General features: G+C 41.4%; 1 protein-coding gene and 1 pseudogene across 1 annotated transcript; both read left to right on the plus strand.

The window, feature by feature from the left end:
* Window positions 1-3,239: 3,239 nt before the first annotated feature.
* Window positions 3,240-7,805, plus strand: LOC115643233 (annotated as a pseudogene).
* Window positions 7,806-20,810: 13,005 nt separating this feature from the next.
* LOC115643254 (olfactory receptor 1009-like) lies at window positions 20,811-21,743 on the plus strand. The gene has a single exon (XM_030547138.1). It carries the CDS (start codon window positions 20,811-20,813, stop codon window positions 21,741-21,743), a length of 933 nt encoding a protein of 310 aa, XP_030402998.1.
* The last annotated feature ends 3,625 nt before the right edge of the window (window positions 21,744-25,368 follow it).

Genomic DNA, 25,368 nt, shown 5'->3' on the forward strand with positions numbered 1-25,368 from the left:
TTAATGGGCCTTGGTTAACCAAGTTACCTGAAAGAGGAGATAGTGTCTCTTCTTCTAACCATTAACCCAGTGTTCCTTACTTGTGTTCTGGAAGACCTGGGTTCAATTCCCCATTCTACCTGCTGTAGAGCAGGGACTGAAGCTTTGACCTCCCAGCTGAAGGTCCTAAGCACCAGTACATAAGTACACAGGGGTGGAGTTTTCTCAAGCTTTCTTATTGAAGCTATTCCACTTATATAAAATTCTTGGCTAGTGATTGGGATAAAATTACACTGTAGCTCAGTGTTAGGGGACTCCTTTGATAGGTCCAATGCATTGGTCCATTGAGTGTGTGTGTATATATATAAATAGTTATTTATACATTGTGGAACAGCTTCAATACTCCACAATACCTTATAGCCCAGATATTAAGGCACTTTCCTCAGAGATGGGAGAACTCACTTCACAACTCTGCCTCCACCCCCAGGTAGAGAGAGGAAGAGAACCATGATCCCCCACATGCAAGGATAGTGACCTAACCAATGGACTGAGACACAGGTGAGCTGGGTTCGCTTCTGGACTGCACCAGTGACTTCTTAGGAGGGAGAGATAGCTCAGTAGTTTGAGCATTGGTGTGCTAAATTCAGGATTGTGAGCTCAATCCTTGAGGGGACCATTTGGGGCAAAACTCTGTCTGAGGATTAGCCCTGCTTTGAGCAAGAGGTTAAACTAGATGATCTCCTGAGGTCCCTTCCAACCCTGATGTTCTATGAACTGGAAGGGACTTCGAGAGGTCGTCTAGTCTTCTGTATTTATGACAGGGCTAAGTATTACCTAGACCATCCTTGACAGGTGTTTGTCCAACTTGCTCTTAAAAATCTCCAATGATGGGGATTCCACAACCTCCCTAGGCAATTTATTCCACTGCTTAACCACTCTGACAGTTAGCAAGTTTTTTCCTAAAGTCCAACCTTAACCGCCCTTGTTGCAATTTAAGCCCATTGAGTCAAATCCTTTCCTCAGATGTTAAGAACAATTTTTCTCCCTCCTCCTAGTAACAACCTTTTATGTACTTGAAAACTGTTAACATGTCCCCTCTCAGTCTTTTCTTCTCCAGACTAAACAAACCCATTTTTTTCAAATCTTCCCTCATAGGTTATGTATTCTAGACCTTTAATCACTTTTGTTGCTCTTCTTTGGACTTTCTCTAATTTGTCCACATCTTTCCTGAAATGTGGTGCCCAGAATTGGACACAGTACTCCAGCTGAGGTCTAATCAGCGTGGAATAGAGCGGAAGAATTACTTCTCGTGTCTTGTTTACAACACTCCTACTAATACATCCCAGAATGATGTGTGCTTTTTTAGCAACAGTGTTACACTGACTCATATTTAGGTTGGGATCCACTATGACCCCCAGATCCCTTCTTCAGTACTCTTTCCTAGGCAGTCATTTCCCATTTTGTAAGTGTGCAAATTGATTGTTTCTTCCTAAGAGGAGTCTTTTGCATTTCTCCTTATTGAATTTCATCCTATTTATTTCAGACCATTTCTCCAGTTTATCCAGATCATTCTGAATTATAATCCTATCCCCCAAAGCATTTGCAACCCCTCCCAGCAGTACAATCCATGAACTTTATAAGTGTACTCTCTATGTCATTATCTATATCCTTGATGAAGATATTGAACAGAACCCCACCCAGAACTTATCCCTGTGAGACCCCACTCATTGTACCCTTCCAGCATGATTGTGAACCACTGATAACTACTCAGGGAATTATTTTCCAACTACTTATGCACTCACTTTATAATAGCTCCATCTAGGTTGTATTTCTCTAGTTTGTTTATGAGAGCCACGTGAGACAGTATCAAAATCATATGTAGTCTATTCACTCCTTTTTTCCCATTAGCGAAGTTTAAGGCTATTCCCGTGTTGTCATATTATGGTAAATATATATTATGGTTTGATCTTCAAAGAAGTGTAGGGGAGATTAAATAATTTGCTATTAGGATGTCTAGCTCCTTCTGACTGTTGCTGAGATTGGGTGCCTAAATCCTGGGATAACCCAAGTCTCATTGCTCTCATTTTCAGGCATTACAGAGCATTGCTTGAGTGCTGACCAAGCCCAGTGCTACTGGGAGCTGTTACAGAGAGTGAACTTCAGAGATCTTGTCCCAAGAGGAACAAAACAGCATTTAAACGATTCTCAGGAAATCAGCTTTCAGTCTTGGAGGCAGTTCAGGAAAGGCTTTTTGCTCCACTCCCACAGATAACCCTACACACCTTGAGTAGTTTCAATGCTCAGGGTAACGGGTCTAAGAGTCACATCCATAGACCTTTTGGGTGTCTTGAGACATTTTATTCCTGATATAGCTAGACAGACTAGATAGCCAAATCATCAAGTAGGTAGGTAGAATAAAAACAGAGAAAATCACAGGTCAGAATGATCTCACCATATTTATGATCCACATTTAAAAGGCAGGTGAGTTGATTCATATTCTTATTCACTTGAATCTTTTGATTTCAAAGGACCAGATTCTGCTCCACTTATCTAGGAGTGGGACTCTCTGCAGAGTCCCATTGACTTCTGCCCGGATGCAACCCTCTGCTCACACTGTCAGTTATAGCACATGAGCCATGGCTGGCAACCCAGCTACTATATGAATCACCCAGCTCTTTCTCTCTCTCAACAGCACTGAGACAAATTAGATCAGTTGGTGCATGTTAAAAGTAGTGTTTGTGTTTGGGAGTGGTGAGGTTGGCAGCAAGGCATTCTCTGGAGATGCTTAGCTTTGCAGTTCATTTTGCACAAAATCTGCCTGTGACATTCAGGTTCTAGTACAAGATCTCTTTGCTTGGGCATTTGTCTGATGAGCTGATAATGGGGAAAAGATTTAGTTTCTCTCTGGCAGACATTTGAGTTTAAACATCAATTTGGCGTTGGACAGAACACTGACTTCATTCCCATTTCCGCTAAAAATCAGTGTCAAAACAGCCATTCACTTCCAAGAGGGCAGGACAGATTTCTCCTATGTATGAGCAGCCTGATATTCAGACTTGCAGGACACTGAGTCAAAAGGAGGAAGCTGCTGTCTAAAATGTATCCCCATGTGTCACCTATAAATACTGGCTGACTGGATTCTGTAGGTTTGCATAGTCAGGAGTCTTGTTAAACCCTGGACAGAATTCCTGCATTTCAGGTGCTCAAATTCATTCATTCTCCTTGGACTTTCCTTCACACTCTCACAGTGCCTAAGAGTGATGTCTGCGGTAAGTCACTGACCATGATGTCTTGCAGTCCTGTCATGTTTTACTCCTAGCTCCAATAACTGCTAGGATTGTGTTTGTTCTAGTTTTCTATAATTGCTCCCCTTCAAGGCAGCATTCTTCATACTTCACCATCCTCTCTCCTTGTTGTTTTTTGTTTGTTTATTTCTCTGCCGGCACAGGAATGTCAATTCACATGGGCTTGTTTGCTGTACTTTTCTACAACTATGTCTGGCCTGTCTGACTGAACCATTCAGTCTGTGACAATTGCCAGATCCCATAAATCTTAACATCCTCATTTTCTAGGGTGCTTTCAGCTTGGTGTTTGTCATAGCAGAGTTTGTGGCAAGTATGGATTTGTACAGAGGCTCCAGTGCAGACTCTTGCAAATTCAGAGTATCTGTTCATATATTCTCTCCCAGATAGGCTCTAGCAGTTGCTCAAGACATGCTCCATCATCTCTTCATTTTTAGAACACATTCTGTGGCTCAGGGAGCAGTTGTCGGTGAATTTTACTTCTTGCATAATTAAACCCTGTAAGCATTTTTCTTATCCACTCATAATGAGGCTCGGCCTTTTTTTTTGAGAGATCCCTCTACAAGTCTTGAGTTTGCCAATCTTCTATCACCAATATGTCTGATCTCTCTCCACCGCTGTCTGTGCATTGATCTCTGTGTAAACCTTTCAAATCTTTTTTGGTAGTTTGCTTTCTCCTTTCTTGGGCTTGGATGCAGCTCAGTCATTGCTTGTTATCGTGACCGGATGATCTTTATTCTGTTTAACTCCTCATATATTTTGATATTATAGTCTTTATTATCAATTGCTTCCTCCACAGATAGCAGAGGTTTTCCTTTATCACATCATGGGATGTACATCCTGTCCATGACTTGATTGCTATCTAATACTCTATGCATCACCAGCAGCTGTCTGTCTTCTTTGGATGTCATTTTTTTTCTTCTCCACTTGATTCCACTTGATCATTCAAGCAACATTCTGTACTACTGGAATCCCCCCACATATTAATGGCTCAGATCACATTCTTAGACTTGAGTTTTGTCCATAGAGTAGTTCTTGTACATCTGTAATATTCTTTCCTCACTTTTTCTTTCAATTTCTTATTTTGTAGCCCTGAGAGTTCCCTGATTCCAAGATGTTTGTACAGGTCATGCTGAGATATCCTGGATAGTTCCTTCATTAACTTATATGTTATCAGATTGTACCAGTCTGGCCATTTTTACAGATGCTGACACACAGTTAGCCAAGCCAACACGTGGCTTTATAGCTTCACTAAACTTTTCCACACATCATGGATCTCTGTAGCTCCTTTTTGTGACTATTCATGTAGTTTCAGATTGCTCATGTCTAACAAATTGTTAACTGGTTGTTCGTCTTTGCTGATATGGTAAATTGTGGTTATCTCAACAAGCATCCATGTTAGTGGCAGCTTGGTTACCACAAACAGCACTGGTGCTAAGGAATCCCCTTGAAAGATTTCTCTTTTAATTTGAACCTCATCAATGAGTCTCTTCCAGGTAGAGTCTAGTGCTCCAGTTAAACATAGATTGCTGCAGAAAGGAAATGATCTGTGGATGAACCATGGACATTTTCAGTGTATCAGTGATCCTTGATTGTGAGACACCGTTGGATGCTCTCTGGTAGAAAAAAGTTAGCCATTGTGTGGGTAGACTTCCTTTGTTTTCAATCTTCTGTGGTCCTCCTGTTTAGCGAGTGCTGCCTTTTTGCTAAGGAACCGGCATTCCATTGTGAGCTAGCACTATCCAGATCGTCTTTCACAGAATTATTGTTAGAAGTTTTGCCTGTTCCATTTTTTGTTTTTGTTTGTTTTTTCCCATCAATCAGATGAAAGACTTTCTTAGGGTCTCTGATTAAGTGACTGTTCTCTCAATACTAATAACTTTGTGCTGAAATCTTTCAAGTCCATGACACTAAGCAATCAGTTTCTCTTTACACTGTTCCTTCCTAACTCTCACATCCTTTCGTTCAGCTTATATTTCGTCTCCAAGGCTGCTGTTTTTTTTCTTTTCAAATGATTTTTCTCATATTAATCCAGTAGGCTGGTATCTCAATGAAAAAGCATACTTTTCTGCTTTAATCTTCATTTCGATGGAGGTTCTTGAAGATAGGAAGTTTTCCAATGGTTCATATGTTCAGATGGCTTGATGTTAAACCAATGAGCTGCTACTATTACTGTAGCATAAATTATATAATTATACTGGCTAACCCTTGTAGGTTTTTTCTCCAGTTTCCTTGAGCACTTCATTAAGTACTTGCATTATATCATCCAGTGCATGATAGACTACAAATTTCAGTTGGTAGTGCTGGTGCTCAATGTCTTTTACACTCTGCATGATCTCAATCAACAAATCCTTCATATATTCTGTATTTTCTTCAGATGCTCTTTCACTCATATTTGTCCTCCAATTTTCTTCCATTTCTGCTTTCTGTTTATCCTATGTCACTGCTCCCACCAAAATGTTTGTACACAGTTCTACATGAATAATCTCCTTTTCAGGCTTTCAATCTTCATTTGTGTAAATTCTCCTCTTTGGAATAAAGCTCTCAGTTGTGTAATGAGCCTATGCTCGGTCATTTCTTTCTCGGTGTTGTCATTTCTCTCCTTCCAGTGTTGGATCATTTTCTGTGCTCCAGACTCTCTCTTCTGGTTTTGCTAAAAGACAATCGCAGATCACTTCTTGGTTTATAAGACAAATCTTTTTCACTTTGTTATCAGAAATGATCTCTGGTTGTTTGAACAGTTGCATGATTCATGAGGTTGCCCACCTCCACACAAAACACTCTGCTGAGGAGGAGGCTGTCATCCAGACACGGTCTTCTGAGCCCAACTTTAGAGGTAATTGATAATTAGTATGAATGCCATATTCTCCAACTGGTTTGGGTTGACAGGCTATATACCATGTTGCGTGGAACCCCAAAATTTCTAGGCCTCAGAGGTTTCTTCCTCTTCTAGAATTCTAGATATTTTAATAGGGATCAATCCAATAAGAAACTAAAGATACCACATTCTGTAGTTTTTGTAGAGTATTTATAGAATTGTCCAGATCCCATGCTGGTGTGCATCAGCCATAGCTCCACAGGCATCAATGGGCCAAATCTCCTGCTGCTGTTAATCAGCTGTAGCTCTATTGAAGTTAATGGGACAGATGAAAGAGATATTAGGCTCTAGAGAAACAGCAAGGGTGACTCTATATCCTGGTGGTTAGGGCATTCACCTCCAGATCCAGGAGGTCGAGTATCCAGTCCCTCTGCTCCAAAGCTTTTTTCATTATTTAACCACAGTGGAACAGCTTCAGCAGGAGAGAATGAGGGAGCACTATGTCCGCCTATTCCAATATCATAGCTGAACAGTGTTTCTGTGAGTACCAGTGGGACCTTATCCTGGGATTTAGGGAACTAAAGGAGTAGTTTGGTGCCAAAGTCCTTTTCTGTATCTAGCCTATTTTTGCCTATTTTAAACACAGATTTTATAGGATGTAGTAGGCCTCTTTACATTCATCCTACTGATCAGATGATCTCCATAGGCTGTTTCAATTTATTTGTGTGTTAATTTTTTTTATTTACAGTCTGACAGGTCAGTTTTCCTGAGCAAGGATCCACGGAAAATCAAACAGAAGTGACTGAATTTATTCTCCTGGGACTTTCCAATGACCCACAGATGCAGATTTACCTCTTCTTGGTGTTTTTAGTTGTCTACCTAATCGCGCTTTTGGCAAACATGATGATCATGCTGGTGATAAGGGCAGATCCTCACCTTCACACCCCAATGTATTTCTCCCTGTCTTATTTATCCTTTGTTGATATCTGCTATTCCACTGTACCTAAGATGTTGGTGCATTTCCTAGAGAGCACAAATCTATTTCTGTCAATAGCTGCATTGCACAGATGTTCTTCATTTTGCAGCTGGCTACTACTGAAATTTTTATTTTCTCAGCGATGGCTTATGACCGCTACGCTGTCATCTGTGACCCATTGCGTTACATGGAGAGAATGAGCAAAGGGATCTCTATTCAGCTGGTGAGTGGGGCATGGGCAATAAGTTTCTTCCATGCCCTGCTTCGCACTGTTTTTACCTTCAAGTTGCATTTCTGTGGGCCCAATCAAATCAACCATTTCAGCTGTGAGCTCCCTCCTCTGTTACAATTGGCCTGCACTGAGACCCTCGCCAGTCAAATGGTGCTTCTTACTTCTGTTCTGATATTTGGCTCCAGCTCCTTCCTCCTTACCCTGATCTCCTACATTCATATCATCTCCACCATCCTGAGGATACAGTCTGCAGAGGGCAGGCGTAAAGCCTTCTCCACCTGCAGCTCCAGCCTGATTATAGTTGGCTTATTCTACCTGACAGGTTTTCTCCAGTACACAAAACTCAGCTCGGTCTGCTCTGTGGTTCTGGATGAAATGTTCTCCATCCTGTACAGCATCTTAACCCCCCTGTTAAACCCCATCATCTACAGCCTGAAAAACAAGGAGGTGAAAACAGCTATAGACAAAATGTTTCAGAAATTCCAATTTCTCAAGTAGTGTCGATCTTTTTAAAATAAAATAAAATAAAATAAAATAAAGGGGAATTGAATTGTGGAAAACATCTGTTTTGGAGAGTCTCAGTTCAGGTATCTGAAGCTTTGGGCCAAAGCCTCAGCTGCTCTTAATCAGAGTGGTTCCATTAAACTCAGCAGGCCACATCCCCATTGCATAGAAGAGACACTGGAGCAAGGGAGACAGGATCCTGGGTCTCCATGCAGGTTGCATGCTAGAAGCACCAGAATCTAGAGACATTCATGTACATTTTCTTTCTTTCTTTCTTTCTTTCTTTCTTTCTTTCTTTCTTTCTTTAATACAGCTATGGCCAATTTGTACCACTTGAGGATATGGCCAGTTCTATGAAAAAAACAGCTGTGTCTATTGTATTATGTAGTTCTTCTAGAGTATTTTGTTGAAAACCCTATTTAATATCTGTAATATCTTATAAGATTCATCCCTATTAATGTCTCTGTCTCCAATAATATCAATAATTAATAATGAGTGTGATCACACAAAGAAAGTAAAGCTCTATTAGGCGAGATTGAGAAGAACACATATCAGGTATCCCATATCACAGTGGTTAGGGCACCCACGTGGGAGGAAGCAGATCCCTTTTTAAAATCTTTCTTCTTATTGGGCATTTGAAGAGGGTCTCCTACATCCCTAACTGCCAGGATACAATCTGAGGGGTTTTCTCCACCTAATTCCTTCTTCTTTTCTCCCATCTCTTGCCATGGTTTCTTGCCACCTTAAGTGAGGTTAGAGGCTTCCAAGCTGAGAATTCCAAGGTGAAGGCGGTGTCTTCCCTCAGAGGAGACAGAGACTGAACTCCTGTGACAGCTGCAGTATTTAGAACACAACCCTCTGCTTGGCCTTTCCCATTGGCTAAGGAACCATCTGTCATGCTGGCTTTTTTTTAATCCCATTCTTAGGTGTCTGTGTCTCCACTTTTACCGTGTAGTGAGCCTGGCTGCCCAACTCAGGCTCTAGGAACCAAATGATGACAAAAATAACCTAAAAATTATCCACTGCAATGCTCAGCATTAGAACAGCTACGTTCCTTTGTGAATCTAACTCTGGATGTAAATTGACATAGCACCATTACATCAATGGAACTAGATGGATTTAAATGAACTGGGAATCTTGCCCATAGTGTCCATATTCTAAATTGATTTTACATACCTCAGATTTCCCTCACCATTCAGTTGGAAAGACCAGTGTATCATTGAGTTTCCACTTAAATCCTAAACATAATAGGAAGTGGTGCTGGCTCTATGCACCCCAGTGAAATTCACCCTTAGATGCAGCATCACAGCTGGTGGAAGGCAACATAACTCCACTGAAAGAAACAGGGCTATACCAATATTTGTCAGCTGAGGACTTTGCCTCGGAGAATAAAGTTATGATTCAGAATCCACCTTTTGTCAGATTTGGACTTGCAGAGATATCATGTCAGGTAAATGAAGAGCCAACCAGCAGGCTAGGATTTTCAAAAGAGGTTAGGCAAGTTAGGTGTCCTATTCCTATTGAATGGGAAAATGGCAGTCCTAGTGACATGCTCAAGGTCAGTCAGAAAGTCGGTGGAGATGAAGATATTGAAGTCTGATCTCTTCCATCCATGTTTCTGCCTTGGATCATATGATCATCCATGTATCTGCTGGTAGTCCCATATCTCTTTCCATCTAAAACTAGGAATAACAGAATGCAGGCCCTGTCCCCATTAAGAAAGATACCACCCTCTCCTACTGGTTTCACAGGGAGAATTTCTTCTCTCACATTCTTCTCAAAAAATGAATAGAATTGGTTGAAAATGGGAATATTTTCATGAAAAAAAATCATGTCCCTCTTTCTCGTCAAAATTCACGACTTTTGTAACCATCTCATTGTACAGAAAATAGCATGACCTAGCTACTCTCACCTCCTGCTTTTGCAAGGTGTCACTCTATTGGACTGTAATTTCTTTAGAACAGGAGTGATGACCATATCTATATGTGTTAATTCTGGTCAAAAGTTTTTCCCATGTTTGGAAAATAAAATTTGAAAGTGTTGTTTCGTCAAGATAGAAATTTTCTATGGCAAAATCTGAATTTTGAAGAAACATATTTTTCTTTTCTTGGGGAGGGGAGAGGATTCCATTTCAATTTGATGTCTCAAAATGAAAAGAAATTTTGTTTCAAAATGTCCAATTGAAATGAACATTTTCATTTTGAATAGACATTTTCACTTAAATTGATATTAAAATGAGTCCTTTCAAGGTCATTGTAAATTAAAGTATTAATTCAACATGAAAGTTTTCATTAGAAATGGACACTTGAAGAGGAAATATTTTGTTACAATCAAATTTAAAGATGAAATGTTTAGACATTTCTGCATCTAAACGTTTTAGAATTTTTCATCTCATAAAATTTTGACATTTCATCTTTTTGGACCCTCTTGGGAGTAAACAAAATATCAAAATACAGAGCTTCCTGGGTGATGGAAATTTCTGTATCGTCTCTAATATTTGTACACTGCCAAGCATAACAAGGAACTGATTTCATAGTTCAAAGGCCAGAAGGGACCACTGTGATCCCCTAGTCTGACCTCTTATATCACAACGGCCAAGTGTATTTATTTATATATAAATATATAAAAGAAAGAAGTGGTTTCTCCAGTGTCTCAGTCTATTATATTTAAGCTCTCTGGGTCATAGACACTCTTTAATTTCATTTTAAGCACTGAGGCTAGTATTTTTTTGGAGCTTAATGGATGATTGATGGTAATAACCTTCTGTAATTTGGGGAAAAGAACCTCACAGATGGACTGCAGAGTTTAATACATGTTGTAATAATTTGGCCTACAAACTTACCCTCATTATGAGCTCAACTGTGAAAAGTATGTGACACAAGCTCTGTGAATCCAAACCGAGTGAATCCCCCTCTCCGTTCCCGGTCCTGGAAACAAAAAGGACTTTCCTATTCCCCCAGAGGGAATGCAAAATCAGGCTAGCCAATTCAACCCACACACAACTTTCCCCTGATTCCTTCCTCCCACCAATTCCCTGGTGAGTACAGACTCAATTTCCCTGAAGTAAAGAAAAAAACTCCAACAGGTCTTAAAAGAAAGCTTTATAGAAAAAAGAAAGAAAAATACATACAAATGTTCTCTCTGTATTAAGATAACACAATACAGGGCAATTTCTTAAAAGAATATAGAATAAACAGCCTTATTCAAAAAGAATACAAATCAAAGCACTCCAGCACTTATATTCATGCAAATACCAAAGAAAAGAAACCATATAACTTACTATCTGATCTCTTTGTCCTTACACTTAGAAACAGAAGATTAGAAAACAGAGCTACTTCTCCAAAGCTCAGAGACAGCAGGCAGAGAGAAAACAAAACAGTTCATCAGATGTCACAGTAGCCTCTAATAGCAAATGGTGATGGAAAAAGGAAAAAAAACAGGGGTGGCCAACCTGAGCATGAGAAGGAGCCAGAATTTACCAATGTCCATTGCCAAAGAGCCACAGTAATACATCAGCAACATCCCCATTAGCTCCCCTGTTTCCACTCCCAGCGCCTCCCACCCACTAGCAGCCCCCCCCCCAATCAGCACCTCCCCTCACCTCCCGATCAGCTGTTTCATGGCATGCAAGAGGCTCAGCGGGTGAAGGGGAGAGGGAGGAGTGAGGGCATAGTAGGCTCAGGGGAGGCGGCAGGAGGGGGTGGAGTGGGGGCAGAGCCAGGGGCTGAGCAGTGACCACCCCCCAGCACATTGGAAAGTTGGCACCTGTAGCTGCAGCCCTGGACTCGGTTCCTATGCAAGGAGCAGCATATTAACTTCTGAAGGGCCTCATGTTGCTCTGGAGGCACAGGTTGGCCTCTATAGGGAAGGAGAAAGAGAGACTGAATAGTCCAAAGAAAAAGGTTTCCTGATAGAATTCACAATGTGTGCTAATATCATGCCTCATAAATAAGGCAGTGAGAGGCAGAAGAATCAGTGAACCAAAATCAGTGTATTAAACCAGACCTAATGGGTGAGCAAAGTAATGAGGGGATGGGCGACTGCACCCATCAGTCCCTTTAGGGGTTCTTAAAGAAAGAGATTTTGGCTAGAAAAGTTGGCTACTGGAGTGAGTGTCACCATCATGGCTGACATGCCCACCGTTTCCTGGGACCCTAGAATTTCTTCATCCTAATCCTGAGAGATGTCCTGACCAGACTGGTCCAGAGAGAGGGAGGAAGATGACACCATGGGTACGTCTACACTACGGGATTATTCTGACTTTACATAAACCGGTTTTATAAAACAGATTGCATAAAGTTGAGTGCACGCGGCCACACTAAGTACATTAATTCAGCTGTGTGCGTCCATGGTCCAAGGCTAGCATTGATTTCTAGAGCGTTGCACTGTGGGTAGCTATTCCATAGCTATCTCATAGTTCCCGCTGTCTCCCCCGCCCCTTAGAATTCTGGGTTGAGAGCCCAGTGGCTGATGGGGCAAAAATTATTGTCGCAGGTGGTTCTGGGTAAATGTTGTCAGTCATTCCTTCCTCAGGGAAAGCAACAACAGACAATCATTTCGTGCCCTTTTCCCCTGGATTGCCCTGGCAGACACCATAGCACGGCAACCATGGAGCCCGTTCAGCTTTTTTTTTTACAGTCACCGTATGTGTACTGAATGCCGCGGACAGAGGCGATACTCCAGTGCTACACAGCAGCATTCATTTGCTTTTGTGTGATAGCAGAGATGGTTACCAGTTGTTCTGTACCATCTGCTGCCAGTGTAATTTGGCAATGAGATGACGGTTATCTGTCCTTCTGTGCTGTATGCTACTATATGGGTGCCCCTGACTGAGATCGGCTGGGGGCGCAAAAGCAAAACTGGGAATGACTCCCCGAGTCAATCCCTCCTTTATGGTTTCTAAAAATAGAGTCAGTCCTGCCTAGAATATGGGGCAAATGTACTAGAGAAGCAGTGTATCAGAGAGTACAGCTGCTCTGTGTCAGATCCTGCAGAAATGATGAGCTACATGCCATTCACAGGGGGTGCCCCTGCAACAACCCCACCCGTTGCTTCCCTCCTCCCCCAACCTTCCTGGGCTACCGTGGCAGTGTCCCCCCCATTTGTGTCATGAAGTAATAAAGAATGCAGGAATAAGAAACACTGAGTTTTTAGTGACATAAAATGAGGGAGAGGCAACCTCCCGGTGCTATGATAGTCCAGGCAGGACATTAAGCAGTGTGGGGGAGAGAAGCTCAGCATCCCACTGCTATGATAGTCCAGGCAGTACAGAACCTTTTCTTTTCACATGAAAGGGAGGGGGCTGATTGAAACTCAGCCCCCAGTTGCTATGATGAAGACGGTTACCAGTCGTTCTGTACCATCTACTGGGAATGACCGGGAGTCATTCCTATTTTCACCCAGGCGCACCCGGCCAGCCTCACCTGAAGCCAGCAAGGAGCACTCACGGGTTGATAAGAAGGACGGTTACCAGTCCTACTGCACCGTCTGCCACCGGAGAGGGGAGAGGAGTGGATACTTCTCTTCACTGCTGCAGCATCGCGTCCATCAGCAGCATTCAGTAGACATAGGGTGACATTGAAAGAAGTCAAGAAACGATTTCTTTCCCTTTTCTTTCACATGGTGGGGGGAGTAAATTGACGAGCTATTCCCTGAACCACGCCTGACAATGTGTTTGAACCTACAGGCATTGGGAGCTCAGCCAAGAATGCAAATACTTTTTGGAGACTGCTGGGGACTGTGGGATAGCTGGAGTCCTCAGCACCCCTCCCTCTCTCTATGAGCGTCCATTTGAGTCTCTGGCTTCCCATTAAGCTTGTCACGCAGCACTGTGTAGCCTGTAGATTTTTTTTTCAAAGGCTTTGGCATTTCGTCTTCTGTAACGGAGCTTTGATAGAACAGATTTGTCTCCCCATACAGCAATCAGATTCAGTATCTACCGTATGGTCCATGCTGGAGCTCTTCTTGGATTTGGGACTGCATTGCCACCCGTGCTGATCAGAGCTCCACGCTGGGCAAACAGGAAATGAAAATCAAAATTTCGTGGGGCTTTTCCTGTTTACCTGTCCACTGCATCCGAGCTGAGATTGCTTTCCAGAGCGGTCACAGTGGTGCACTGTGGGATACCGCCCAGAGGCCAATACCCTCGATTTGCGGCCACACTAACCCTAATCTGATATGGTAATACCGATTTTAGCACTACTCCTCTCGTTGCGGAGGAGTACAGAAACCGATTTAAAGAGCCCTTTATATCGATATAAAGGGCCTTGTAGTGTGGATGGGTACAGCGTTAAATCAGTTTAACGCTGCTAAAATCGGTTTAAACACGTCGTGTAGACCAGGCCCATCACTGCCTCCAGTTAAATCTCAAATATAGCCTGAGATGTGACACTTTCTCTCGCTCCTCCCCTTCCTCCCCTTCGCCTCTTCTCCTTTTCCTTCACCATTTTATTTCTTCTCTTTCCTACCCTTCCCCTTTTCCCTTCTGTCCAATGAGAGTCTGGCTTAGCAGGACAAAGCTGTATACTTTGCAGCACTGCTGTGAGCCTGTGACCAGAAAGAGGTCACTGAAAGTAATGCCTTAAACAGCTGGAGCTGGTACAAGCTTGCCAGAACTCTAAGAGGCTAAAAAGACTGTGGGCCATGCCTGTGTTTCTCCAGCTGTGAGGTGGCAAATAAGAGTCAACCTCAGAGACTGAAGCTGCATTTTCTCTCTTTGCTTTTCCTGTCTCTCCTTTAGTGTGTGTGTTTCTGTTGTTTTGTCTTCTAGGAAATGGGATTATACTTTAACAAGAACAGCAATGATAGTTCTACTAACGTCTCTTTTCCCCAAAAGAACAGTTATTACTGTCCTCAATGTCACCCCATTTAGCAGACCCTGAGAATCTCCATCTGGTTCTTGGCTCTCTGCCCCATGCTCCCTTTCCTAGGGAAAACAAAATCCTTCTGATGCAGGCTCACTTCATGTCCACAAGACATGGAGTCTCTGCCCCACAGAGGATGTTCTACCGATTGAACAGTGACCTGGAAAAGAACTCCGTGTCGCTCGTAAGCTTGTCTTTTTCATTAATAAAAATGGTCCATCTTGACACAGAGAGTGAGAGAGACATGCTAATGAAACAATAAATGACACATGGAGAAGTATAAAGAGGAATAATGCTGTTACTCTGTCATGATGTAACATATTATGCAGTTAATAAAAATGTGTATTATTCACATCAGGAAATGTTCAAAATATGGGAGCAGTTTCTGATCTCTTGAAAAAGGCATAGACTCATGTCAGTGTTTTTCATTTGTCAGTCAAACGTTAGCTGTGAATGCTGGCCTTGTTTTGGGCCCTTAAGTTATTTCTGAACTCATCCTGATTGCACTGAATGCTTTGAAAATAATTTGGATGGGCACTTTCTTTTGCCCAGGGTTAATCATGAGCTGCCGACAGAGCACGTAATTGGCAACAACATTGAATGGGTGAATAATTTTAAGTATCTGGGTAATCAGATGACGGCAGGAGGTCTATATCTGAAGAAGTCACAGGTCTGATGGATCTTGTGGCAATGGCATTTCAGCATCATTCAAAAGTCCCTGCTTAGTTAGCAGGATGTCTCTGTAACAACTAAGAAACAAGTGTTTCATATTATTGTGATGACATCTCTCATATACGCAGAAGAAACATATTAATTAAACACAGCTGAGGACAGGACACTAAACAGTTTTCAGTGTCAAAAGTTCTTAACTTCTTAACCTCAATTTGTTTGATTTGTCACAAATGAGGAGATACTTAGATGATCCCAGCAAGTTGCAGTCTGGCATCAATTGAGAAGATGACTGCAATGGTGGAGTCATGTTCAACTTGCAGAAGAAGTTATGCTTTTACTGAAGCTTTTTATATCTGGGGTCAAAGGAAATAGAGCAAGAGGCTGACTAAGAGGAAGCTTAGAAGATGCAATTTTGTGGGATTTTAGAAATCTTAATCCTCCCATACTGACTCTTGTGGAAGGAAGAAGACTTGCAAGGAACCATTTCAGATGGAAACCATTTCTATACCCTGCCATGGCTGCATTATAGCCATGTGTATCTGCTGATGCTGCTGTGCTGCTGATTTATACAAAGCAAACAGATTCAAGAGGAGACACGGAGAAAGCCCTGCCTCAATCTAGCCTAGAGATTAAAGCACTTTCCTAAGAGATGGGAAACCAAGCTTCAAATCTCTGCACCACAACAGACAGAGGTGGGTCATGAATGAGTGTCACCCAAGTGTCAGGTGTTGAGTCCCTTAACCAATGTGTTAAAGGTACTGCGAGTCAATGAGGTTCCCTGTGCCTCTTTGTGAATTTAGCCTTTTTTTCCCCTTTGGCTTGTATGAAACTATTTGGTAAACTTGTTTCCAATTTACAAATTTATCAGGTCAATTACAACAGCATTTTTGGTGAATCAGCTGTTTGTCTGTAAAATTTTTGCCCAGTTCTATATAATATAGCTTTTCTTTTGTCTCATCTCCTATTCTTTCCTGCCATTTTACAGTCTATTTGCTCCTTTCTCATTCCCTAACCTGTATATCCATCTATTGGTGATGTTTAAGGATGGCTGGCCTATTCTCATGCTTTCACCTCCACTGCCGTCTTGTGGAATTATACGTTATGGTTATCATCTTCAAAGGAGTCTAGGGAGATTAAATGAATTGCTATTTGAATGTCTAAACATTTAGCCTGCTTTAGAGAATCTGAACCTAAATACATGCCTTTTTTAATTGACTGTCTCTGAGTTTGGAAACCTAAATCATGTAAGCTCTTTTCATAATCTAAGCCTCTGTACCCTCATTCTTATGAACCATACACCATTTTTTAAGGGCTGACCCAACACAGTGTTCTCAGTAACTTGTCACAGGGAGTGAACTTCAGGGATCTTGCTCCGGGGGAACAAGACAGCATTTAAACAGCTCTCAAGAAATCAGCTCTTAGACTTGGAGTCTGCTAAGGAAAGGGTCTTTGTTCCACTCCCACTGATAACACTTGAAGGGTCTCACTGCTCCTGGTAAAAAAATATTTCATGTCTTAAATGCTGTTTTCCAGAGGCAGAGAGAGAGATTAGACAGACAAATCAATAAGTTTGTAGATAGACTAAGAAAACAAAAAGAGAAAATCACAGGTCAGAATGATCACACCATCTTTAAGATCTACATTAAAAGGCAGGTGAGTTGATTCATGTTTTTATTCACTGTAATCTTTTATTTTCCTTTTAATTTCAAAGGACCAAGTTCTGCCCCTAACCTTTATCTAGGGATGGGTCTCTCTGCAGAGTCCCTTTGATTTCTGCCTAAATCACACAGTCAGTTGCAGCATAGGGGTCATGGCTGGTAACCCAGCCATATCTCTCTCTCTTTCTCTCTCTTTCTCTCTCTCTCTCTCTGTGTTTCTCCAGGCAGCACTGAGAAAACTGAGTTCAGCTGGTGCAGGATAACGGTAGTTTCTACTTTTGGAGTCTGTGTGTTGGGGGGTGAGTAGATTAGGGGCAGGACATTCTCTAGAGAAGACACTAAGCTTTTGGTTTCATTGTGCACAGTGCCTTTGTTACATCTTTCGTCCATCTCTTTGTTCGGGCATTTGTCTAATTAGCTGATAGTTTGGAAAAGATGAAGAAACAATCTCTTTGCTCTGGGATACATATGGGATAAACATAGATATGAACTTGGACAGAACATTGGCTTCGTTCCCATTTCAACTACAAATCAGTGTCAATTCCATTAGGGCAGGAGAGATTCTCTTATGTAGGAAAAGCCTGATATTCAGATGTGCAGGATCCTGAGTCAAAAGTCCCATTGGGTAGAGTTTAAGTGACTTAGGAATAAAACTCCCGTTAACTTACACTCAGACCCTATTTCTAAAATCATGTTAGTGTGCCTAGAGAGTGTTCATTTATTATGATCATTAGTACTGTCCCTCAGTATTACATAGGGGGTCATTTTTTAAACAAATAGCTTTCACAATATATAAGATCTTTAAGCTTAAAAAGGATTAAATTACTGTCTAAAATTTATCCCCATAAGTCACCAACAAATCCTTTGTGCACTGAATCTGTAAGTTTGGGTAGTCAGGAGTTTTGTTAAACCCTCTGCACAATTCCTATATTTTAGATGATCAAAAGCTCTCATTTTCCTTTGACTTTCCATGACATTCTCACAGTGTCTGAGAGCTCTGTCTGCTGGAAGTCACTGACCATGATGTCTTGCCCACGTCACGTGTTCTTCAGCTGCTCGTTCAGACTCTTAGGGATCACTCTAAGTATTCCAATAACCGTTGGGGTCATCTGTGTTCTATTTTTTGTGACAGACCCAGACCAGTGAGGTACAGGAGTCTGGTAGAGGGCAAATATATTGATCACTGGATGAGTAGTTTTCTGTTCCCTGAGTGACCAGAGCAGGGGCTGCATTAGAGTAATCAGGAACCTGCTAGAACCAATTAAGGCAGACAGGCTGATGAGATCACCTGCAGCCAATCAAGGCAGGCTAATCAAGGCACCTGAGTTTAAAAAGGAGCTGTTACAGGAGGCACTATAGACAGCTGCAATCCACAGGGCCCTGGGCTGGAACCTGGAGTAGAGAGCCAGCCCGGGTTCCCCCCAAACCTCCCAACTCCTGACCAGACACAGGAGAAGTTGACCTAGACTGTGGGGAAGATCACTGATGTGAGCAAATCTGCCAAATAAGCGCAGGACCCACCAAAGTAGAGGAGGAACTTTGTTACAGTTTCCATAATCAATCTAATTTATGAAAGTGTTCTTCATACTTTGCAGTTTTATCTTTTTGTTTCTTTTTTATGACACTATCTGCTAGCATGGTGATATATATTAATATTTGGCCTATTTTTCTGCCCTGCTCATTCTGTGAAAATTGCCAGATCCCCTAAAATCTTAGCCTCTTCATTCTCTACAGCGTTTCTGGTTTGGTGGTTGTAATAACACACAATTTGTTTAAATATGTACTTCCACAGAGACTCCAGTGCAGGAACTTGGTGGTTTCATGTGTGTGTTCTCTCCTAGCCAGGCTCTGCAGGCACTCCACAGTCTCTTCCTTTTCAGAACACATTGTTCATTTCAGGGAGCAGGTTTGTTGCTTGATCTTACTTCTATGTAAATAACCCTTAAGGAATCCTCTTGTGCACTCATATTGAGGCTCTCTGTCTCTTTTCCGATATGCTTCTAGAAGACATGAGTTTATGCATCTTCTACCCCTAACATGTTTGATCTCTTTCCACCACTATCCATGCACTCATTTCTGTGTAAAACTTTGGAGTATTTCTGTGGGGATTTTGTTTCTACTAACTTTCATGATTTCTTGGGCTGGGATGCACTCTCGGTCATTGCTTTTTATCACCACCTGATGATCTTTTTCTCTGTCTCACTTTTAATATGTTTTGATGTTTTGTTCTTGATTATGAATTTCTTCCTCCACGGATAGCAGATCTTTTCCTGTATCACACTGTTAGATGTGTTTTCTGTGTTTTTATTGCTATTCAATACTCGTTGCATCACTAGCAGCTTTCTGGTTTGGATGTCCAATTTTTATTTATCCCCTTGATTCCACCTGCTATCCCCGGCATTGTGCCACACTACTGTTGATCCTGTGTGATTGCTCTACCAAAATGTTTGCATGTGGGTCAATATGACTAATCTCCCTTTTCAGGCTTTCAGTCTCCATTTGCATAAATAACTCCTTTTGCTATTAACCTCTCAGTTGTCCAGTGAGTCTTTTCTCAGTCATTTCTTTCTCGGTGTTGTCATTTCTCTTCTTCAAGTCTTGGTGCATTCATGTCCTCCAGCCTCTCTCTTCTGGTTTTGCCAAAATCCAACCTTAGTGCAAACCAAGAAGTGATCTAAGAGCCCTTTTCACTCTTTGGCTGAAAATGATCACTGGTTTTCTTGAATTGTTTGAACAGTTGCATGATATCAACCTGGGGTTACCCACTTCCACACATACACCTTGGCAGTGGAGGAGCCTGTCATACAGCCAAGTTCTTGTGAGGCCCTTTTTATGGCATTTGTAATATTTATCAATTTGCCTGTATTTGATTGGGTTGCCAGCCTATGTCCAAACCGGCATTTCTAATTCTCAGGGGTTTATTATTAATTATTATTATTGTTGTTGTTGTAGAAATCCTAGATATTTTAATAGAGATGAATCCAATAATATACTATAGATATAAAATACTCTACAACAGTGGTTTTTAACTTGTGGTCCACAGACCCCTGGAGTTTAAGATTTTCAAAGGGGTCTGCACCTATATTTTTGGGGGTCCACAAATCAAAAAAATGTCAAAAACCACTGCTCTACAAAAATTACAAAATGTAATAGACAGAGAGTTACTTATCGAATTGGCCAGATCCCAAATTCAGTGGGTATGATCAACCATAGCTCCATTGGAGTAAAGGGGCCAGATACCCAACTGGACTAAAAACTGCTATATCTCTGCTGAAGTTAAAGGAACAGATTAAAGAGTTATTAGGCCAGAGAGAAACCAAACGCAAGTGAATGACTGGTGGTTAGGGCCCTCACCATGCGTGCAGGAGATCCAGTACCCAGTCCCCTTTCTCCAGCGCTTCTTTCATTATTTAACCACAGTGGAACAGATTCAACAGGAGAGCCTAAGCAAGGCCCACATCAGTCTGTCCCATTGTCCCAGCTGGGAGGGGATTTTGTGAATACCTATGGGAAAACTTCTGTGATTTAGGTTCTTAATGTGGCGGATAGGGATCAAAGTCCTATTGTGTATTTGGCCCATTTTATCATTGTAGAACACACAAATTCCAGGCAGATTATCACTGTTGGTTTTCTAAATCTTGTCTATTTAAAGAACATATATTTTTAAATGATAGAATAGGGCTCTCTTTATGTTCATCCTACTGAAAAGATGACCTCTAGATGACAGTTCAATTCACTTTTATGATCTGAGTAAATTGTATTTATTTATTTGTCTCATAGGTCCTAGTTTTGCTGAAAAAATATCAATGGAAAATCAAACCACATTGACCGAATTTATTCTCCGGGGACTTTACAGTGACCCTCAGATGCAGATTTTCCTCTTCTTGGTGTTTTTAGTTATTTACCTAATCATTCTGGGTGGTAACATAGTGATCATGGTGGTGATAAGAGCTGATTCTCACCTTCACACCCCTATGTACTTCTTCCTCTTCCATTTATCCTTTGTTGATATCTGCTATTCCTCAGTCACTGTGCCTAACGCGCTGAGGAACTTCCTAGCAGCGCACAAAACTATTTCTGTCAATGGCTGCATTGTCCAGATGTTTTTCATCCTCTTCTCAGCTGGTGCTGAAGCTCTCATTCTCTCAGCCATGGCTTATGACCGCTATGCTGCCATCTGTGACCCATTGCATTACATGGAGAGAATGAGCAAAGGGATCTGTGTTCTGTTGGTGAGTGGGGCATGGACAATAGGCTTCTTCTATGCCTTGCTTAATACTATTTTTACCTCCAAGTTGTGTTTCTGTGGGCCCAATGAAATCAACCATTTCAGCTGTGAGCTCCCTCCTCTGTTACAACTGGCCTGCACTGACACCCTCACCAATCAAGTGGTGCTTCTTACTTCTTTTGTGACATTTGCCTCAAGTACCTTCCTCCTCAACCTGATCTCCTACATTCACATCATCTCCACCCTCCTTAGGATACGCTCTGCAGAGGGCAGGCATAAAGCCTTCTCCACCTGCAGCTCCCACCTTATTGTAGTTGGCTTGTTGTACCTGACAGGTTCTCTCCAGTATACAAAGCCAAGCTCAGTCTCTTCTGAAGTGCTGGATGAAATATTCTCCATCCAGTACAGTGTCTTGACCCCCATGTTAAACCCCATAATCTACAGCCTGAAAAACAAGGAGGTGAAAACAGCTCTAAGGAAAATGTTGGGAAAATTAAAGTTTCTCAAGTAATGTTAAGTATCAGAGCGGTAGCAGTGTTAGTCTGGGTCTGTAAAAAGCAACAGAGTCCTGTGGCACCTTTAAGACTAACAGATGTATTGGAGCATAAGCTTTCGTGGGTATTAACCCACAAATGCTTATGCTCCAATACATCTGTTAGTCTTAAAGGTGCCACAGGACTCTCTGTTGCTTCAACTAATGTTGATGATCTTCAATAAATTAAATTACATGTGTTTACATCAGAGAGCATAGAACTGTGGATAACTTTTATTTGGGAAATTCTCAGCTCAGGTAACTGCCGGATACTTTGGAATAAAACCTCAGTTGGTCTAAATAAGTGTGTCTCCATTGAAGTCAGCGGGCCAGATTCCTAGTTACACAAGAGTCACAGGAGACTGGATCTTGGGACTCCTAAATCCAGAGTGAATGCTCTGAGCACCAGGCTGTAGAGTCATTCACACATTTCTTACTTTCCTCTATGTCCATATCTCTTTAATCTGGCCCACTGACTTCAGGGAAGCTATGGCCTATTTATGCCAGCTGAGATTCTGGCCAATTCCATAAAAATAATCTCTTTATCTATTAATCTCTGTCCTTTTGTTTTTTGACTAATTTGTTTAAACTCCATTTAATATCAGTTATCTTATTCTATCCTACTAAAATCTGAAGGATTTTCAATAATAATTAATAAGAATAATATAATAATCATTGGAGCCAATGTGTTTATTCCCCAGGGAGGGCTAGATCCACAAAGGATCTTAGGCTTGAACAGGAGAGTTAGAGAGAGACTAACATGAGTGTGTCCTGGTGGGTAGGGAATCCACATTGATGGGGAGAGATCCCATCATTAAATCCTGTCTCTATCAGGCACTTGACGTGAGGCCCTACCACATCCCAGGTGATGTCCCTGACCATTGGGATAAAAGTTATGAGCTGTCTCTTCTTTCTAATTCCTTCTTCTTCCTCCTCCAGCCCCAGGTTCATGTAAAAAAACCCTTAGGTGGGATTAGAGTGTTCCTGGCTGAGAATAACTAGCAGAAGGATTTGTCTCCCTCATGGAGATATGGGGACTGAACTCTTTGGCAGTGGCAGGGCTTGGAACACACTCCTCTCCTCAGCATCTCCCATTGACTAGAAAACCACCTATCATCATGTTAGAACATAAGAACAAATGAAAGACCATCCCAGGTCAGACCAACAGTCCATCTAGCCCAGTATTATGTTTCTGCCAATAGCCAATGCCAGATTCTTCGAAGGGAATGAACAGAACAGACTATTATTGAGTGATACATCCCCTGTCACACAGTCACAGCTTCTGGCAGTCAGAGATTTAGGGACACCCAGAACATGGGGATGCCTCTCTGGCCTTCTGGAGTAACAGCCATTGATGACCAATCCTCCATGAACTTATCTAATTGTTGTTGTTGTTTTTTAAACTGCCTCCAGCTCAGGAAAAAGGGAACAAGAGATGTTGTTAAAATGAAAGCCTGATTTTTTTTTCATTTCAAATGCTTTTTTTCCTTGTCTTTAATAAAAAGATTTTTGTGTGTTTGCCAGGGTACTAAACAGACTGAGGTCTCTGCAAATTGAACTCTGAACCTTGTTTAAAACTGTTTAATGTTGGACAGTGACTGAGTTATGTGGTTTAATCCCTGAAACATGATGCTTAATATCCCTTCAAAATAATTTTTCATAATTAATTATCATAAACCTGAATATTTTTTTATCCAAACCTTAGCTGAATATTGCTACATTTTTAGACTTCAAAGTCTCTCTGTCACAAGAAGTTCCACTGTCTAATTATGTGTCTTTTTCATGTCTTCAGCACATGCATAGAACACTCTCCTAACAGCGGTTCACCAAACCATCAACCTCACCTTATAAAAATCCTACCAGAAGAAAGAGGGAAGGTCTCCACTGAGTGGGCGTCTTCATTTCCCTATTAAGTTTTTGTGAATCTCTTCTTCTCTATAGACATGATACTGCATGCATTTGAATGTTTAGACTAAATGGACATACCCGTACAGCCTGTCTGCATTCAGACCTCCAACTGAGGGTAGCGAGACTTCCACTTAAGAGCACTTGAAGGACTAAATCTAATCAAAGTATGCATGATCCCCATCCTGCAAATAGATTCACACTCGTGCTAGGATTTGGTACTCACAGTTAGTTTCAATAGAATTATTCATGTGTACTACATATTGACAGAAGTAAAGTTCTTTCTGGATTGAGCTCTATATGCCTATTTATATGAGCATTTGTATTTTCACTAAACCTACCAAATTGAAAAGTGAGATTTGCAAGATGTTAATTAGGCCTGCCCTTTCAGAGGGCTCTGAATTCTGGGCACTGAGGAACAGACAGGGGTAGATCTTGAATACGATGGAAATGAAAATGTAAAGATGGATACTTGGAGTTCCATTGTTGGACCATGTTTGGAAGGAGTGACGTAGGGGAAATGTGAAGGTGGTACCAATTATAGAAAAGCTGAGGGAAATCCAGGCATAGATGGTTTGGCCATGTGAAAAGAAAATTAGAAGAATATATAGGAAACAGGAAGTTAAACTTAAAAGTGGAGGGAAAGAGAAGGGCTGGCAGACCCAGAACTAATGGATGGATGTCATACTAAAGGATATGATTAGCTGCCGAGTTTCCAAAGAATAACATTCAAAAGAGATTAGAATGGATAAGAAAGGTGTGAAGAACAAACCCCATATATATTGGGAAAGTTTTGAAGAAGATTTGAGTTAAGTAAGTGCAGCAAGAGGTTCAGACAATATTTTGCAACTGTTCAAGATAGAGTGCAAGAGTGCAAAACAGTATATTGCAGATATTAGAAGATCTTGTAACATCCTCAACAAATGTTATTGAATTAAGTTTCATATTCTTGGAGTTCATTGTATTAAAAATGCAAATGTTTATGTGCTTCTGTAGGATTGTATGGTGCTTCTTTAGGAGGAAGACATGAATAATGCAATTGCTAGGCTATATTGGGGACTTCAAAGGACTTTTTGGGATAATACGTGTGAAGTGGATTTTCAAGGAAATTGTTGGGGTTGAAGTTTATGCAACTGACCCACCTAAAATCTGTTCTTCTGAAGCTACACTTTGAGCAGATACCCATTTTTCTGGCTGATTACCTAGTCAAGGTCTCTTCAAAGAGCCAAACTTGAGAAGTCAATTACTGAGAGAGTGAGGCGATGCTCTTGGTCTCATCTGAGATATGATGAGCTTGACACCACAAGAAAACCTCTGGGTAGGGGTAGAAGGACAGCTCCTGCAAGGACCCTGCACACATACTTAATCTCATCTAATCTCTTATTACACTAAAATCTAAATTAATTTGGCTTCACTCTTAAATTACAGGAACACAACCTGTCTGATCTGCATTCTCTTGGCCTGCCCAGAGTCTCCTCTTTGTCCGTATCATTCTCAGTGTGGTTCCCCCAGCCTCTTCAAACTGGTTCAAATGCTCCTGAAGTACAGAAGGCTACATGCTTTAACATATTGACTCTCAATGTCCATTAAGGCTGTGTCTACACTATGAGCTAGGGGTGGGATTCCCAGTTCATAGAGCTAGCATTCCAAAGTTAGCAGTGTAGCAGTAGTATCATGGACAGCAGTGAGCAGAGGCACA

This window comes from Gopherus evgoodei, unplaced genomic scaffold (genome assembly GCF_007399415.2).
Source record: "Gopherus evgoodei ecotype Sinaloan lineage unplaced genomic scaffold, rGopEvg1_v1.p scaffold_53_arrow_ctg1, whole genome shotgun sequence".
Lineage (NCBI taxonomy): Eukaryota > Metazoa > Chordata > Testudines > Testudinidae > Gopherus > Gopherus evgoodei.